A 20,055-nucleotide genomic window follows, 5' to 3' on the forward strand; every position below is an offset into this window, starting at 1 on the left:
AAATAATTTTAATAAAAAATGGAACTAGAGGGTAAAATGGAAAATCTCAGTTATGTGCCCCCAGGGACACAAAACTAAGAACTATGAAACTGATTTCTTATGAAATCCTGACTTACAGAAAACTGATAATATTGGACTTCTCTTAAATGATAGGGAATTGGTCAGTGGCTACTTCATATTAATCTTGGGAAATTTTGCTTATGGTTCCCAAGACATGAGCAAGAAATGACCCAGGTCAGGTTGATCTTGTAAAATAAGCTGAATTGAGTGTTGTTTGTATGACTGGACTGTATTTGTCTGCTCAGGAAATTTTCAAAGCTGGTCCTTGTTTTTATCTTAACAGACTCAGTCTAACTGAACTCTCCCCTTTCTATTTCCTGCCCATAAATACAGTCAACCCCAAACCCTCAACAGACTTGCCTATAGCTTTTCCTTAATAAACTTTTGTTTTGCAATTCCTTAATAAACTCATATTGTTCGACAATTTTGAGCTTGCCTCAGTTTACCGCTTTAGGCTGACAATGGACAGTTCTCACTTTGAAAGAGCTGGTGGGAATAATGCCATCTGGAAAGCACACAAGAGACCGCAGTCTTTCTTTAACAAGAAAGTCCTAAACTGTCAGCTCCTGGTATTCTTGCATGGCCACAGTGACTCTTAGTTTCCTAAAATTAGCCTAAGAATATTCTGTATTCTGTAAGAGCAATGAATAAACAGACTCACATGCCACTGTGATTTAATGTCTGCTTTGCTAACGAATCAGCCATGTTTGGCCAGCCTTGCTGTCATCACATTTTTCTTTGTGTTTATCCTTAAGCTTAGCAACCAACCAAACATTGAGTGGAATATCAATATTGAAGAGAAAAACGTATTATGAATTTACTAATTGTTCTACAGAGAGACTGAGTTTGTATGGTTTACTTTTTTGTACTTTTCCTTGTACTTAGGGTATTCTGAATGCATGACATTTTGGCTTTCTGTTGCTATTCACAAGTATTTAAACACTGGTAAACAATATATCTTTAGTTTACATAAGAGGCTGTTATTTAAGTGTTTCTGAAAATACAATTGTAAGAACACAAGGACAATTTTATTAAAGGATAAAAAAGCAACAAATATGCCTGGGCCAGCAGAGCTCACTGGTTTGAATGTTGACCTATGAACCAGGAGGTCATGGTTCAATTCCCAGTCAGGACATGTGTCCAGGTTGCAGGCTTGATCCCCAGTGTGGGGGTGTAGGAGGCAGCTGATCAATGATTCTCTCTCATCGTTGATGTTTCTATCTCTCTCTCCCTCTCTGAAATCAATAAAAATATATTTAAAAAAGTAACAAATATGTTAACAGGACATTTGGTTTACCTTATGGAAATGACAAAAATAAAAGCTCCGCCTCACAGGCAAATAGTTTTCTTTTTAACCAATTAGGTATAAACCTGTATTTCTTGACATAAAAATGTTTTAAGTTGAAAAAATAGTGCTGACTTTCACTGAAAGGAAGTTTTCAACAAAAGGTTCTATTTTTATGCCATTTAAAAATTATGAATGTCATATGTTTATAATCACAGAATGAGTGGTTTTGTTTTCCTTTGGGAAGGTAAAACCAACCCATTTTACACATATTAAACTGATATAATAATAAAAACAAGAAAGTGATCAGGTTTTATTTCAGGCATTGAATTGGACTAGACAAAGGAAAAATACTGTTTATGCATCAGCTCTGGGTCTAAATGACGCCTCTTCTACCAATGAGAGAACCTTTCGGATTGGCAGGGTCTTTCAAGATTATTTTATACCTGCATTTTGTGGTGGGCAGTTAGACAGACATGAGCTAGGATGATAGGCTAGGTACAGGTCACCAGGCTGTAAAGCCCCAGGTGCCTAGCAAGGGACAATCTATTGTAGGGTGGGACCTCACCCTAGGGTGACTTTTTCCTTCCCTAGCATATCGCTGGTCGTGCAGTTTGGACCCCCTGACCTTTCCTCCCTAGAGATAACATCTATGTCTCAGTTGTATTTCAGCTCCAGATCTAGAAAAGCAGCAAAACCAGACCAGAGATGCCCACCGTTGCCCTCAGGGTAAGCTGCACTTAATAATGACCTACCCACAGTGGGCCAATCAATCAGGGGAGACCACAACCCTGAATGGACACACTGTGGAGAACTGAATATTCTACTGGAATCTTCCCCTGGGTCCTCCCCTAAAACCTGCATCCTTAAAACCCTTAGGACAGAGGACTCAGCGCCACCCAGTGTGCTCTCCCTCCCAGGAGCACCCCAGCCTTTCTATGCCCCTCCCCAAGGCAGGGTACCATTAGCTTCCTCATCCCCAAGCTCTAAGCACCCTCCTATACTATAGTTTACTTCTATAACTTGTTTCCTAAGCCCATTTCTTCTAGGAATTACTTCTTCTACCTCTGTGATTTACCAAATAAACGTTCTCTTACAGTTTGGGTCTTGCGTCTGAATTCTTTCCTAGCCAGAACCCAAGTACGGAGGTTGCTGAACCCAGGTTCGGTCTGACCCCACCTAAAGAGCCCGGGGCCAGGGAGAGTAAGTGGCCAGGGTAAGGTCCCAAGCTCTCCTGCCACCGGCCCAGGATCTCCGGTTCTCCCCCTTCAGTATTAGGGGGGCTGCTTTCCATGCGCCACTCCCTTTGGGAAGCTCATAAAGATAATTTCCAGTTTTTTTGAAAGATGAGTGCAAAGTCGCAGGGCGCCTGAGAGGTTTTCCAAACCTCATTTTCTCCCCCCTTTCTTCCTCTCTCTGCGTTCCCAGCCTGCTTCTAGGGGACGGGCGGGTGGTGGCTCCCGCCGACCCGCTCCCCGGCCTCAGATCTGCTCCCGGCCGCGTGATGCAGCCCAAACAAGGTGCAGCCGCGCACGTGTTCCCGCCGGCGCCCGGGCCTCTCGCGTGCGGGCCCCGCGCGCCGCCGCCCAATCGCCGGCCGCCTCGCGCTCCGGCCGGGTCTGCCGCCCGCAGGCGCCGGGGACGCCGGGCACCGGGAGCCACGCCACCCGCCGCCATGCGATTCCGGTTCGGGGTGGTGGTGCCGCCCGTGGTGGCGGGCGCCGCACCGGAGCTGCTGATCGCGGGGTCGCGGCCGGAGCTGGGGCGCTGGGAGCCGCGCGGGGCGGTGCGCATGAGGCCGGCGGGCGCGGGGGCGCAGGGGCTGCAGGAGCCGGGCCTGTGGCTCGGGGAGGTGGAGCTGGCGCCGGAGGAGGCGGCGCAAGACGGGGCGGAGCCGGGCTGCGTGGACCGGTTCTGGTACAAGTTCCTGAAGAGGGAGCCCGGAGGAGAGCTCTCCTGGGAAGGTACGGGGAGCTGGCGGCCGCCCGGAGCGCGGAGCGGGGACCCCGGCGGGCACCCGGCCCCGGCGGCCCCCAAACCCCCGTTGCGATCCGTCTGGGAGCTTTGCCCGACGCTTGACTTTGGAAAACCGTCCCCCCCCCGCCCCGCCCCGGTCTGCTGGCCAAACTCACCGCCGGCCGCCACTCCGGCCCCAGACCAGGTCCCTAGATTTTTGCTGTGTCCTCGTCAGCCCTCCCTCTCGGGTCTTTTTTTTTTTTTTTCAATTGTTGACAATATTACAGATGCCTCCCATTTTCTCTCTTTTGCCCCCTCGCCAACATCCCCCCTCCCCCCAACCTCCCCGCCCTCCCCCAGGTCTTCCCCATGGTCTGGTCTGTGTCCAGTCGGTTCTTGGGTCTTTGAGCCTCTGACTGTCCTCTGCGCGCCCAGAACCCAGGTTATCGCCCAGGTCATCCCCCATCGCGGGCGGATTCCTCCGCTGCGGGAGCAGGGCCCGCTCGCCCTGGTGTCCTCCCTGCGCGGGGTCCTGGGCCGCCTGGGCCGCCCCGCCGCTCGGGTTCACGCCTCATCTGCGCCTCAGGTTTTGTGCTCTCATGTTCTTGCCTTCGTTCACTAAAAAATGACCCAGCCAGGGAGGCCGGCCATTTCGCTAACCTAGACTGCAACGTGCCAATTACAGTACGGTTTTTTCCCCTTAGGTTTGAGTTTTTCTCTTCTTGGATTATTTTTTTATCCCACATGACAGTTGAGGCATGCTCTGATTTCTTCAAATATAAAAACAATGCTGGTAGTAAAAAAAAAAAAAAATCAAATAAATTCACAGGGTAAAAAACAGTTTGCTCTTCACAGCTTAAACCCACTCACTGCCCGATATATGTATGTGCGGGTGTATGTATTACCTTTTAGGGTTATTTGATATAGGTGTAGCTCATTTTTTAAATGGCACCAACATGTTCTGCATGTATCAATGTACACTTAAGTTTTTTTTGTTTGTTTTCCTCTGTTATAAACAGTTAATAGCCTACTTGAGAATCTGTGTATAGAGTTATCTTTGAGCATTTGGGAAGTGTTTCTGTAGGGGAAATTCTGAGAAATGAAGCCGAAGTGTAGCCCTATTTTACATTTCAACGAAGACTGCAGAATTCTACCCTGAAAAGGTTTTATCAGTTAGACCCCTGCCAGTGATGTGGATTTAGACAGCCCTTTCTTTAGATGAAATGTGTGAGTGTGTGATACTCAATAGTTGTCTAAAGCCACTGAAATGAAGGTCTCTTTAGGAGTTTATATGACAAAGCTAGGCCATTTAGACCATAATGGTGTGGAAACAGACTCAGCAGAGATGAGTATTCTGTAATACACGATATGTTATCTTGTGCCTCTTTTTGTACCCCATGGGGACACATGGTCTGGTGGCACTTACTGTCCTTTTGTATTTTCATGCCGGAACTGAAACTCTCCCTGTTCAGTTTTTTGCCTTTTGTTACAGTACTATCATTTTTAATAGTAGTATTGTTATGGGTTCACTCAGTGAGATAGACCACCAACTCAGAATTTAAATTTAAGAGCCTTTATTAAGCTGGCCAGCAGACTACAGTTACAGCATCCTGCCGAAGCAGAGGCTGAACTGCAGTGCTGACTGCAAGAGTTACATTTTATTAAATTTTGTGGAGGCCCAGAGAAAAATGTGTTTTTCAAATTCTGGGCTCCCCAATATGGAGGAAACTCTCTTTATTTATACTTTTTCCAGTCCTTTGTCTCCCAAATTTGGAACGAGACTTCTGGGCCTTCTGAAAGAAGGCCTGCGTGCTGGGAAGGGGCTATGAGACCTTATCTCAAGGCCTGGCCTGATATCAGCACCTTCCTATTTATGTGTTTTAGGAACATACAGCACAGCATGACCTGTCTGGCCGAAGTGCCAGATATGCAGCCCAGTACAGTATGTACTTATTTTTTTATAATGAAATAAGATCTGATACTTTTAATAAAAATTAAAATGGTAAAAACAGAGGTCATCCCGGTCTCCCTCCTTTTCTATTTTTAGCTTTTCTGATATTCCTCCCAAAGTTTTGAATAATTTGTTTATACTGCTATTTCTTTGTTGTTGTTTTTAAATTTTTAAAATTGATTTTTTAGAAAGAGGAAGGGAGAGAAAGAGAGACACATGGATGTGAGAGTGAAACATTGATTGGCTGCCTCCTGCATGCCCCCTACTGGGGGTCGCCCACAACTGAGGCATGTGCCCTGACTGGGAATTGAACTGGCAATCTTTCAGTGTGCAGGAAGTTGCCCAACCAACTCAGTTACAATGACCCGGCAATGCTGCTATTTCTTTTCTCTCTTTTTTAAAAAAATATTTTTATTGATTTTTTTACAGAAAGGGAGGGAGAGGGATAGAGAGTTAGAAACATCGATGAGAGAGAAACATCGATCAGCTGCCTCCTGCACACTCCCTAGTGGGGATGTGCCCACAACGAAGGTCATGCCCTTGACCAGAATCGAACCTGGGACCTTTCAGTCCATAGGCGGACGCTCTATCCACTGAGCCAAACTGGTTAGGCCCTACTGCTATTTCTTGATGTAGCAACTTAACTTTTCTGTTTTTAGATTTTTTTCTGAGTTGCCATATAAATTTTATGTTTTTATATAATCTCTAGTGACAGCTAATGTATACCCATAAAATCAATCACGATACTTGCTATGAAATATGAGGAATTTAGCTAAGTTCATTCTCTCCCCCTGCTGATTTTTATATTTTAAATTATATATAAATCCTATACAAACTTACAATATATAACATTTTTAAAGTTTTATGTGATTTAAATTGTGTTTTATAAGTGTTAGTGTGGTGTCCTGTAGATTGAGAGATTGATTCTAAGAACTGTAAGTTAAAGATTTATGAGGAGGTATAGACTGTAGGGAGCGGCTATAGGGTTAAGCCTCGGACTGACTTATTGGCAAAATCACAAACAAGTCCCAGCTTAGAGGGCATAGCCCACTTAGCATAATTAGGTTGACCTTATGACACTCCCTAGATCTTATCTGGGAAGCTAATGGGCAGTGGGAGGTGCAGCAAGTGCTGCCAAAACAAGTGAAACTCCTAAGAACATTGTAACTATGGTGACCACTACCTGTTTACCTCTGGCTATAAAATAAAAGCTCAGTTTGTTTCTGGATCTCTCTCTGGCCTCAGCCAGGCAGAGGAAGATCCACCCCAGCTTATTCTTTTTGTCTTCATCTTTCACCGCCCTCCCTCAGGTTTGGGGAACCCTTGGCTGAGCTGGCTCGGCACAGTAGCCAGTGTTTAGGTAGGAGCACGTATTCTAGAACCAGAAGGCTGGGGTTCACTAACTAGTGGGTGACCTTGGGCAAGACACTTAGGACTAAATTGGCCAATAAATGTAAAGGACTTAGAATAGTCTGTATATTAAGTGTTGTTAGTGTTGTTGTTTTTACTATTATGATAAAGAAATTTTGCAGAACCAAGTAGTTCAAATAGACTCATAGAAAAGGAAATACAATTCTGTGACACAGAAGCTGTGCCACAATAGCAAAAAATAATCTTTTTTTTAACATTATAAATCATGCTCAAATTTTACCTAAAATGACACCAGAATTTGTTTTAATTCATATTTGGATGGTAATGTTCATCCACTTGTTTTAAAAATTCTAGTTAATTTTTTAAAAGGGAAGCACACAGATCCTCAAAATTTTCTAGCTTGACTGCACTATTTAAATGCAAATTGCTTACTTTTTGAAAACATTTTTTTCCCTTAAAGAGTGGGTAATTGCTCTTCTACTTTTCACTAATATGTTTCTTCCTGAGCACAGTTATCTGGGACTTTAAAAAAATTCAACTAGTGCAGTGGTTCTCAACCTTCCTAATGCCGTGACCCTTTAACACAGTTTCTCATGTTGTGGTGACCCCCAATTTCTTTGTTACAAATTGAACATAAAGCATAGTGATTAATCACAAAAATAGTATGTAATTATATATGTGTTTTCTGATGGTCTTAGGTGACCCCTGTGAAAGGGTCGTTCGACCCCCAAAGGGGTCGCAACCCACAAGTTGAGAACCGCTGAACTAGTGTGTTATTTGAATTGTTTTGGATTTCACATCTTTCTCTTTCTTGTATATATTTATCATTTTGTTGGATTGTGTTTTCAAATAATTTTCAAGAAATAGTAAATGGAAGATAAAATATCTGAGTCCTCAAATACCTGAAAATGTGTTTGTTTTGCCCTCACACTTGATTGCTCATTTGGTAGGTATTCTGGTCTCAAAATAATTTTCTGTTTGATGGCTTTGCCTTTATACTTTCTAGCACCCATTATAGTTGATAATTCAGATATCAAAATAAGCCCATTTCCATGTAGGCAATCTGCTTTTCTTCTTTTTCTTCTTTTGAAGCTTTTAAACTTTTCCTTACATTATTTTTTCCTTTTACTATAGGCCTAAGTTACAAGAATGTATCTGAGGGTGATGTGTGTGTGTGTGTGTGTGTGTGTGTGTGTGTGTGTGTATTTCTTGTTAGCTCATTTATTTTCTATTGCTGAGTAATATTCCATGGTATGAATGCACCACAGTTTGTTTATCCATTTACCTATCAAAGGACTTGGCTGCTTCCAGGTTATGAATAAAACTGCTATAAACATTGATACGCAAGTTGTTTTTGTGGAAACACAAGTTGTTCAGAGTGCGATAACATTTTTAAAATTCTATTCCTGACAGCTATGAATGAGTTCCTGCTGTTCATAGTCTTATCAACAATTGGTATTGTTTGTTTTTTTGGATGTTAATTATTCTAATAGGATGTATTGTGGTATCTTATTGTTTTAATTTGCAATTGCCTAATGATAATGTTGAACATCTTTTCATATGCTTATTTGCCATCAGTATATCTTCTTTAATATACTGATATTATATCTTAGTGTCTACTCAGATCTTTTCTCCATTTTTAAATTGGGTTTTCTTATTGCTGACTTCTAAGAATTCTTTGTATATAACTTCTTAAGAGATCTGTGATTTGCAAATATTTCCTCCCAGCCTGTGACTTTTCATTGTCTTAACAGTTTCTTTCTTGATGCAAAACTTCTAATTTTAGTAAAGTTCAGGTTATTAATTTCTACTTTCATGGATTGTGCTTTTGATTTTGAAAAAAAAACCACCAAAAACCCCAAATACAAATTTTCTCCTGTGTTATTTTCTAGAAGTTTTATAGTTTTACATTAGGTCTAGAATCAATTTTGTGTTAATATTTTATGTGTGGTGTAACGTCTGCATCTTGGTTTTTTTTTTTGTATACAGAGATCCAATTGTTCCAGTAACATTTATTGAAAATACAATTCTTTCTTTTTTTGAATTGCCTTTATAAAAAATGAGTTGACTGTGTTTGCATTGTATGGGTCTGTTTCTGGGTTCTCCACTGATCAATGTGTCTATTTTTTCACCAATAGCACACTGTGTTGATTACTGTAGCTTTATATTAATCATGAAATAATGGTAGATGATTTTTCTCCAACTTTGTTCTTCAGTATTATATTGACTCTTCTTGGTTCTTTGCCTTTTCTTATACATTTTAAAATCAGTTTGTTGCTATTTATAGCTTACTATGATTTTGATTGGGATGGCGTTGACTCTATAGATCAAGTGCACAAGAATTGACATCTTATAAATATTGAATCTTTTAATCTTTGAACATGGGTTATATCTCTATTTAATTAGGTCTTTCATTAGGGTTTTGTACTTTTCCACATACAGATCTTGTATATGTTTTGTTAGATTTATACATACGTTTTTTAAAAATGTATTTCATTGACATTTTAGAGAGAGTGGGAAGGAGAGGGGGAGAGAGATAGAAACATCAATGAGAAACATCGATGAGAAACATCGATGAGAAACATCATTCGGCTACCTCCTGCACGCCCCCTACTGGGGATCTAGCCTGAAACCCAGGCATGTGCCCTGACCAGTAATCGAACTGGTGACCACTAGGTGCATGGGATGATGCTCAACCCACTGAGAAATACCAACCAGATTATACATAAGATTTTTAAATGCTATTTTACATAGTATTTTAATTTTAGTTTCAAATGTAAATTGTTTATTGCTGGTATACAGGAAAGAAATTAACTTTTACCTCTACTGATTTTTGTTTGGATGCTGGACATTTTGGTTTTACATTGTTTCAAAGAGTATGGTTCCCCGCCCCCCCCCCCCCCCCAGCAGTTGTTTTGTCAATTTGCCAGAGAGTTAATGGGAGCTGAAATGTAGATTTTGCTACTTTTAGTTGACTTGTTCATGTCCCCTAGAAGCAGGAGGAGGTTCTAATTTTTGGAAAAATTAAAATATTATTGCATGATTATACGGCGAGAGAAAAGTTACAAAACTCTTTTTTCTAAAAGGTGGTGGAGCAAGTACAATCTTAAAAATGTGCCTTGGGGCTTCTATGGAGACAAAATAATAAGGTGGATAATAGGCAAACAAGTATAACATATTCTATGGTGTTCAGGGAAATACAAACACATGGTAGAAATTTTATGTTTCATTAAATATGTTTCTTTGTATAACGGTAATGCTCATGAGTGTTTGAGATTTGAGAATGAATGAGAAAAAGACTTATAAATTGGCTCTGTAGAAAGCCAGAGAATGGGTAACTTAATGAGACAAGGGAAGCCCGAGGAGATTTCAGCTTTCTGGGAAAGAGACGAGTTCCTCCAGCAGGTCAGGTTTGACTAGCCAGGGCTTCTGTTACAGTAAGCTCGTTAAAGTGTTCTGTTATTCCAACACCATCAAAAAATTGAAACTTTTGTGACCTGGAAAATTTTCTCAGTTTTCTGCTCTGATGGTGGGATCCTGGGCCATGCCCAGCTAGCTCAGGTCTGCGGAACAGCCAGTATACACCGGAGTGAAAAGTTTAATATTTTCAATTCCATGACCTTCATGTTTTTAAATGTTAAATCATAATGTCACATTAGCATAGTACTTTATTCTGAATTTTAGCTAATTAAATCCTAGGGACTCAGAGGAATGGCTACTATAAAATCATTTTCTTTTTCAGTTTAGTTGCAGAAGGATCTCAGCTGTTTCCAAGAGCCAAGAGAATTTTTATTGTCATTTGATCTCTTATTGCCATCATTTCTGGATGTTTTATTTGTAGATCTTATGAACTGTTTGTACCTTTGGAAAATGTTAATGGAACATGTACAGTCATGTCTTTTGTCATAAATTACCAATATATTACCTTATTTTTTTAAATTTTAGTTTAGTTTTATTTGTTCTATCACCTTTTATACCCTCTATGCCCTCTTCCGCCTTCATCTCCACTCCCCACTACCAATCCCTGCCAATCACCACAGTGTTGTCCATGTCCATGCGTTCTCTCTCTTTTGCCCATTTTGTCTTCAGCAGAGCTAGAATCAAAGCCATTGCCCAGAGTTTCTGCTCCATATGAAAATGCAGTCCAGCATCTGGCTAGGTTAGCTGTGTTCCCAGCTACAGTCCATTGTGTGAGGGGTTTGCCTGATCATGAGCCCCTGGGCAGATTTTGATTTCATAGTTCTGGGACTGGCCAAGTGAATAAGAACGTTGTAATATCCCCAGTTGCTTTTCATTTGGCAGACTACTGTAAGAGATGCTGAAGTGGAAATACTTCAGTTTTCCCTGCCTCTCCTCTGCCCCCAATCACTCCTTTTTATTTTCCTCCCGTTGCTTCTGCTGTAGTTTGGTTTCTTGTCATATCAGTGGACTTCTACATCATCTAACTCCTTTGGGTCCCGTGCCTATTCATTCCTTCTTCCACATCCAACCAGAGTTGGGGTGTGGCCTACTATTACTGTTTACCAATATCCAAATCTTCTCTCCAGGGGAGGATTATTCTTTGTTGAAGAAGTATATCGTCGTCATGTGGCTAGCTTTTGTCAATAAAATGTGGTGGTAAATAATGTATGTCACTTCCTGTTGCTTTGCCTCACTCTTCTCTCTGCCAGTAGATTGTTATTGATATTCAAATAGTGATTGTTTTGTCTGATGGTCTCACTATGAAGATGATGACAACGTCAAAATGAGCCCTTAGCCAATCTGCAGTAAATTCTAGCATGGGCGGTAGTAAACCTTTGTTCTTCTGTGCCATGGATAATTTGGGGTTGCTTGTTATCACAGCATGTCCCAGGACTTAAAACAATGCCTGGCATTTGGTAGGTATTCATTAAATACTTCATAAATGAAAGAACTTGAACAATGCACTTTCCAGGTGTCTCAAACTGCAATACTCATACTCTCCGTCTTCCCATCCTCAATGTGGTCCTGGGCTAGTGAATTTGTAGCAGGGGATAGATGCACCATTGTCTTAAAGCAACAATTTTTCTAAAAGGCTTTTGAGGGAAAGAAAACATTCTATAATTAAGATAGACATGTATATGATATGGAATAGAACACAAATCTTACACAAATTTTAAAAAGAAAAATACACATCTTAAACATTTTCATGACAATAGAGTACTAGTATTGCTTTAAGCCACACTCCCAAGACCCCTTGGAAATGTTTGAAAAGCCTTGGTAATCTTTGAGTCTGGTTTTTCCTCTTTGAAATACAATGTTTGGACAAGAGCAGAGATGTCAAAGGCTTTTCAGGAGGGCTGCGTGGTGTCAGCAGCAAAGAAGTAGGAGCCAGCAGCTGCGGGCTCCAGCACTTGCTTTGTTGCTAAATAAACATAGAACCCTGTCAAGTCATTTAAGCTATGAGAACGACAAATTCAGGAAAAGATGTACTCACACTTCTGCTGTCTGTCCCACTAAATTGTTTTCTTTAAGGAATTATATTTTTGAAAATATTTTGAAAATAATTAAGCTCTGTTATTTCAATGGAAAATTCTTGCAATCTCAAATTAGAAGATTTTATTTATATTGTTATTCCACTGGGTGGCAGTATTTCATTGTACTCTACTATAACTTTACAGTTTGTATACAATCCCATGGAAAAAAATTTAATCAACATCGCATTCTCTTCCAATCTTATCTTTCCCCTTTCCTATCCCCTGCTTTCTCTATCTCCCAAAACAAATTTGGGAAAGTGTTATCATTAATTTAAAAAAGAGTTAATGACTCTTTTTTAATGACTCTTAGGGACAGTCTCCCTAAATCTGAGCAATTTTTCCAGATTTCTGCTTCATTTGGGAAGGAGGGTTGGATAGCTTAATTTTGCTCATATGTGAGCAAATTACTTTGCTGTAGATAATTAAATCAGTTAAAAATCTCTACAAAAGTCTTGCCTTTGACTTTTTGTGTGTGAATGCTTTAACAATTATTTGTATAATGAATTCATGTAGACATTTTTTGACTGATAATACTAGTGATGCTTGTTTTATCATAAAGATTTAAAAGTTGTTAGGCTGAATATTTTGATGTCTATGACATGTTTGACAAGTATTTTACCATGGTCCCATATCCGTTTACTTTGTGTCAGGATTTCTTTGAGAATAAATTTCACAAATTGAGAAATGAGAAAAGTATGCTTATATTTATAAGCAATTCCTTGCTAACTTCTGTTGATATTGAGGTTTCAATATAAGTGATGGCCTAGGTCTATTAGAGTAGTCTTGTCCTGTAGAGTGGAAAAGAAATTAAAAATCTTTATCGATGTAATGGATTACTTGTTTTCACTTGTAAGAAGACCACTGATGCAATTTTTTAAACTGCCCTAGTCACTACCTTCTATACAAGAAGGCAGCTGCTTTGAAAGACGTGGCTGTTGAAAGGTTTATAAAACTTCATTCATAGAGAAATCTTTGTTTTTAAATGGCTGACACTTGATAGAAAATTTTAAGTGTTGTGTGCCAAATAAATCTTTGATGTTTTCAGGGAGGGAAGAAGAAAAAGTTGTATAAAAAAGTAGATGTCTAAATTTCAATTGGTATATTAATGAAAATTTTGTATCTTTCTCTTATGGTCGTAACTGTGAATCGCATTTCCTCTCTTCTAATGTATGGAATAATGATAAGGTGTATGCACTGTGTGTATGAGCATTAAACATTTTTGGGGGAGCGAGGATGATCTATAGCTTTCCACGGATTCTCAAAAGGGACTTAAGACTCATCAAGTAAAAAATACAACAACAAAACACCCTGGTATTTCATCATTCTAACATATTTTGAACTAGCTTTAAACATTGCTTTAGATATTTAACCCCATCAAATATCAACCCTCATTTGTACAAGGGGAAACATGGAGGAATAATGTATCTGAGTTTCATAAAGGATTTTAGAAAAATCTCCCAATTTCTTTGTGCACAAATTAAAAAGCAGCTGGCCAGCTAATTGGTTAGTTAGGTGGGTCCATGGCAAATTGAACAACTGAACCTAAAGTGCTCTGACTAGTAACTCAGGAAGAACATGAGGGTGATGCAAATGGCAGGTCAAGGCGCTGTTTACGTGCTTTCTTTCTAAATCTTTTTTTTTTTTTTAAAGTATATTTTTTTTTATTGATTTTTTACAGAGAGAAGGGAGAGAGACAGAGAGTCAGAAACATCGATGAGAGAGAAACATCGATCATCTGCCTCCTGCACATCCCCCACTGGGGAAACGCCCGCAACCCAGGTACATGCCCTTGACCGGAATCGAACCCGGGACCCCTCAGTCCGCAGGCCGACGCTCTATCCACTGAGCCAAACCGGTTTCGGCCCTTCTAAATCTTTTTATTAGTGATTTAGGAGGCTTGCTTATCAAATTTGCTGGTAAGACAAAACTGGTAGAGAGAGTTGTTATATTGTTTCCGAGAAGCAGTATGCAAAATATTAAGTCCCCCAAAGATAAACCAACAAGAAGAAATTAATAAGTTGTCTTGTATTTTCACGAACAGGTTATTTTATAAAAATAGAGAACTAGAAAAATTATCTTGAGAATAATTCAGAGGGAAATATTTTGGAGTTCCAATTAGTTTTGGTTTTAGGGAGAAGTTAGCAGAGTTTGGGCAGAGATTGGTCAGAATTTGTAGATCAGGTGAATTACTGGAAAAATCAGTGGTCTTATCTTTGGAGCCCAAGAACCCATGTGAAGTAACTGTTACTGTGGCCTTGTCTTGAAACATATAGGTCTGAACAAAGCTGTTGTTGAAAATAATTTGACCTCTTTTAGTGGTTTACTTGTTTTGCAAGTCAGCGTACAGATTTGCAAGCACATTAGAAAGACTGGAAGACGTAAGAAAATAGTAGCTAGGAGTTGTTAAGTTGTTACTGAACACCAACCACGTTTCATCCTCTAAATGGATTATCTAAGTGAATTCACTCACAACTCTATGAGGCAGAGAGCAGTATTAGGATCCCTTTATCACACATGAGAAGAAACACAGGTTGCTTAAGTGACTCTCTCACTACTGTTTACAAGCAGTAAACAGTGTAGATTGGGATGGAGTTCCAGTCTGAATGTTGAACCCATGCACTTAATCCCTGTAATACAGTGCCTTCCAGGAGAAGAGTATTATGGAACCAACAGAGGAGAGTTTCAACAGGGAGTGGTCACTACCACTAAATGCTGCAGGCAGGTAAAGAAAGATGGAAAATGAACCTGACAGCTAGGAGATGAGTTCATTTAAAGTTGTTTTTTTCTTCTTCCAGTGGAGTGTTGAAGGCAGATGCCAAATCGCAGTGCAGAATGAAGAGTGAAGTGAGGTTGTTCAGTGAGGACAGGGCCAGTTAGAGGAAAGAGAAAAGTTACAAGACATGACTGAGGGGCAGAGACTGCAGGAAAACTGGAAGAGGAGAGATTTGCAGAGGTTTAAGGCTAGGAATAGAAGAGATGCTGTGCTATAGCAAAGATTGTATAGCCAAACACAATCAAGTGCCAGACAAATAACGCCTCTCTCTCTGGCAGTTTTTCATTTTAAAGAAATATATTAAAATGCTTTTAGTTTTACTGTTGATTTAAACAAGATAATTTACAATGAAAAATTTAGTACATTGGGTACTTTTGAATTAAATCAGGTAGAGACATGTGGTATCTAAAGAAATGTGGTTTATCTTCCACAGTGATTTGCTGGAGAAAGAGGATGTGTTCAGATGTAGCACAGTTGCCTTCAGTGACCTAATTAGCATTTGTTTCTCCCCACTTGCCCGGGCTAACAATCCTGATTTGTTTTGGTAGAGGTGAGATGAATCATTATTGCTCTAACTGGTATGGTCATCTTACTCCTTGGCTGGCAGTTGGATCAAGGATGGCTATATCATATAGTTCTGGCTAATGAGCAGTAAGAAGTCTTTTGGGTGAGGCTCCCAGGAAAGTTCAGTTCTCTCATGAAAAGGAACAGAGACTCTTCACCCTTCTCCATGACTAGGACTCCTGACATGATGCCTAGAAGTCACCCGCTGAATGTGAGGTGACAGGCGTGACAACAAAGTCAATGTGTGAGGAATGGCAAAGCTGACATTTAGAAAGCACTTAGTACCTCACCAGTGTGCTACCTGGCTTTGCACCTCTTGTTATGTGAGAGATAGACCTGTATTTGTTAAGTCACCGTTAGATTTTCTGTTGCTTGCAGCCAGGCATAATCCCAAGAGAAGCAAAATCCTTCTTCAGCTTTCTTATACATGTGCAGTTTATGGCAAATTTTAAGATAATGTCCCTAATTGACCCGCTTTTATTTTTTACAGGTTATAATGTCTTATTGAAGGGGTTTAAAACTATCTGTCTCATCAATTTCTAAACAAAATTTAATCCTTAAAAATTATATTTGACCACTCTATTCTCTCTTTCGATCAGCTGGACACATCTAGTTTCTTTCCAGTAAGTAGAGCAGTGCCTACATGCCCATCAGCTGGGTCTCTAATTTCAGTAAAATATTTCTGTCATGGAAGAAACCAAAGCATAAAGCCACCAGAGATCGATTTCACATCACAACTAGACCAGTTCAAAGGAATATTTCCTTAAACCATTTAGTCCACATTAAAAAAATCTTAATGGAAGAGAGATTTCATGCCAAAACATTTCATGCCAAAACATCAATACTTACCACGAAACTGCAAAAATGCCTGTCTGCTGGGCTAGTCGGGATAGGATGGAGTTAGATGTATAATAATCCTCAATGGCCTTCAGGGCTCCTGGGATGAATATGATTATTCTGATTTCTTTGCATCTAAATGTTGGACACTCTTGAGATATAGCAACTAGGGAAGGTAACACCTTCTGCCTCAGCATTATTTGACTTGAGGTTCACAAAGACAGGTGACATGGGAGTTTTTGTCTTGAGATTCAAGGTATGACAATGAAGTAGTGAAATCTGGTTAGAGGAATTTATACCGTGAGTCTAATAACAATATAAATACTTTCTCTGTTTTTATAGTGTGACTTGGATTTGTGTTTGGACAATGAAACACAATCAGGTTTCTAGTTAATTATGGGAGTGCTGTGGGGAGAAAAAAATGACCTGTTAATTTAACAATAATAAAAGTCTAGACACTTCTATGGAATTGTTTAAGTGAGAGCAGGAGAATCAACATTAAAATTATTAGAGCAGTTAAATAAAATTTATTGAACACATGAATATAAACATCTCTCCTGGGACACAGCACGTAAATGTATCTAGCAAATATGTTCAATTATGCAGAGATGGAGTATTTTAATATGCAGATCTTCTTGTTAATCTCCTGAATCATGGCATAATTGGCTATCAGAGGATTTGATATTTCAAATCAGGTGGTCAAATCTTTGGCCTCACTCTCAATTATCACATTGAATGAATTATTAATAATTCAGTCTTAGTGCTTTGAGTCAAGCCTATTAAAAACAATCGAAGTTTCAGATTTTCTCTAAAAAATGATATAAGAAAGAGAGGTCTTTTATTGTATTCATTTTTAAATGGAAGCATAATTGCCTGGTAATGCCATTGTTTAGAATGCTTTTAAAGAGAATCTTCAATCTTTGAGATGCTTCCCATGAATCACTAATTAATGTAAATCTTCTTCATTAAAAAAATATCTGACTGCTTAAATCATGGTTAGAGAAGTGGTAAATCTGTTCTCTGCTTTTCCAATTTATGAAATCCATTTATTTTACAGTGCTTGTATTAGAGTTTGATAAGTTATATGGATCTCCTATGAGTCCATATTATGTGGTCACTCTACCCAGTGAAATAAACATATTTGTTATCTATTTTCTGCTTTGAATCACGTTCATACATTCTGTGCCTTTGTTATGTATCTATAACATACCCTGTTGTCAGTCACAGCTTGTGACCCAGCCCATTGTCTATCACAAACCCTTTCTCAAGTAATTCTAACTCGCACAGCAACAACCATCTCCATTTCCAGTCTTCTACATTTGTGTACACACCACAAATCTATCAGTTCTCTTTCTTAGTGAGGTTACTGCTCCTGAAAATACATTTCAGTATAGTATTGTGCATTTAAAATACCACTGAAAATTAGCCTATTTGCAATCTTTGAATATCTGTTAATGTAAAAGTATTTTATCATATAATTTTAAAGTTATGTCATCATTTAGTTTAGTTTCACTTACTAATTAATTTGTGTAACCTTTGTCTAAACACCACTGGTCCATTCATTGTTGGAATCAGGTTTTAAATTTCATTTATCTAAGTTTACTACAGAATTGGATACTTAACAAGCTCTCAATAATATTTGGTTATTAACTGGATTAAATTCTGGAATATTTCACATATATGAGGGTATTAACCTGCTTGAGCTTCTATAATGAAATACCATAGACTGGGGGACTTACATGACAGAAATTTATTTTCTCACAGCTCTTGACCACAAAGTCCCAGATCAGAGGGCCAGCAGATTTGGTTTCTGGCGAGGACTCTCCCTGGCTTTGCTGATGGCTGCGCTCTCCTGTGCTGTCACATGGCCTTTCCACTATATCTGCATGGAGAGAGATCTCTGTGGTGTCTTCCCATTCTTAAAAGGACACTGGTACCTTATGGGCCCACCATTGTGATCTCATTTAAACTTAATCATCTAAGGCCCTATCTCCAAATACAGTTCTAGAATGCTTTTCTTCTCAATTAATATTGTTTTCTTTGTGACTCACACTATTTCCTTGTTTCCATTGCCATTGCGTTCAGATGCATCATAAATTCATTTTCCTACTTTCAGACCTCTGGTCTGAGTGTCAGATCACTGTCTCCAACTCTCTACTTGCCATCCCCTTTAGGATACCTAAACAGCACTCCAAGCCCAGGGTGCCAAGCCAGACCAGTGAGCTCCCTTCCAACCTCTCCTAAGTATTGAGTTATATATGCTAGAAATGCATTGATTCCCTTTCTCCTTCTCCTCCCATGTCTAATGAACCACCAAGCTGTGTGGCTTTTTCCTCCTGAATCTTCCCACTCCTTTCCATTTCTACCTCCAGGCTTTCATCATCTCCTACCATGGATTTTCTGCTTCTAGGCTTAGCGTGCTTAAACCAGTGTTTTGCTCTGAAACCAGAGAGCTTTTCATAGTACTAATTTTTTCATGTCACCTGCCTGCTTAAAATATTTTAATTGTTTAATTGCTTTTATGGTAAGTACGTAAATCCTTAACGTGACTTAGTGCCCAGTGCCCGTCATATAGTTGGCACTCAAATACTTGTGGAAGAATGTGTAAATGGACTTGTGTAGGCTACAGTATTTGCTTTAAAAATAGTATTGCCACATACATATATATCTGTATGTATCTTCCTTTTGTTCATATTTCTTTTAGATATATTTTTAGAAATGAGATTGCTGGTATAGTTTGATTTTCATCTGTTAAATATCCAGGTTGATAGGGCAGTTGGTATAGTACCTTGCAGCTATCAAGAGCAAAAGAGGCATCTCATCCAGAAAGATCAGTGATGATTTATTAATGAAGCCATCCTTACCTTCTATCTGATGGGAGGGAATTATATCCTTAAAGAGTTGCCTAATGACTTAAGGAATTTTTTTGAGATTTTATGCCAAGTAGCTTTAGATTAAATATTTTATAAGAGCAAGGAACAAATGAGTCAAAATGTTATAGACATAACAAATGTGACTTATTCCTATTTTTATTTTGCTTATGTTTTAGTTAATGACAAATTATGGAAATTAGATAATTTAAGGAAAGGAATAACTTGAAATGGGATGGTGACATAAAGCGCTAAGCAAAATGTATGATTTATAACTTTCATAGAAGTGATCTGTTTACTAGTGTTCTTGATACTGGGTAGATGGTGTTTCAGGGACATAGTCTTCCTTCTCGGCCTCTTTTGCTCCACTCCCTGGCAGGAGGATGGTGTGTGTGGTGCTTGTGAAGTAGGTAGAAAACCTCATGGAGCTCTCAGGTATTGGAAAGGTGGGGACTAGGGGCATCAGGCTACCAATAGCTCTGCGCTTACTAGTTCTGTGACCTTGGACAAGCCAGTTAATCTCTGTGAAACTTACTTTCCCCATCTGAAAATGATACTAACCACTGACTTACATGCTACCTAGATTGGATGTGATCATTTGTTTTATTATTAATGCATTTATTTATTTATCTTTTAAAATTCGTTATTGTTTAAAGTATTGCATATGTCTCTTTTTTCCTCTATTGACCGCTCCCCAGCCATTCCCACCCCCCCATCACATGCCATCACCCCTCTACTATCTGTGTCCATAGGTTATGCTTGCATGCATGTATACAAGTCCTTTGGTTGATCTCTTCCCCCCTTCTCCCCCCTTCTCCCCCCCCAGGTCTGTTTGATGCTTCTGTGTCTCTGGATCTATTTTTTTCCCATCAGTTTATGTTGTTCATTATATT

The 20,055-nt window shown here is 39.4% G+C and overlaps 1 protein-coding gene across 3 annotated transcripts in view; it reads left to right on the plus strand.

Annotated features, from left to right (window-relative positions):
* Nucleotides 1-3,020: 3,020 nt before the first annotated feature.
* EPM2A (EPM2A glucan phosphatase, laforin) overlaps nucleotides 3,021-20,055 on the plus strand; it is a gene marked incomplete at both ends in the record, with an annotated part of 290,693 nt that continues 273,658 nt past the window's right edge. For all 3 annotated transcript variants that reach the window (XR_013996164.1, XM_081094313.1, XM_081094314.1), the window contains one exon: nucleotides 3,021-3,309. Coding sequence is in view for 2 of the 3 variants with exons in the window: in XM_081094313.1 (XP_080950439.1) it covers nucleotides 3,021-3,309 (289 nt within the window). The remainder of the gene's footprint in view (nucleotides 3,310-20,055) is intronic.

The sequence above is a fragment of the Myotis nattereri genome (genome assembly GCF_964212035.1).
Source record: "Myotis nattereri genome assembly, chromosome: 6".
NCBI lineage: Eukaryota > Metazoa > Chordata > Mammalia > Chiroptera > Vespertilionidae > Myotis > Myotis nattereri.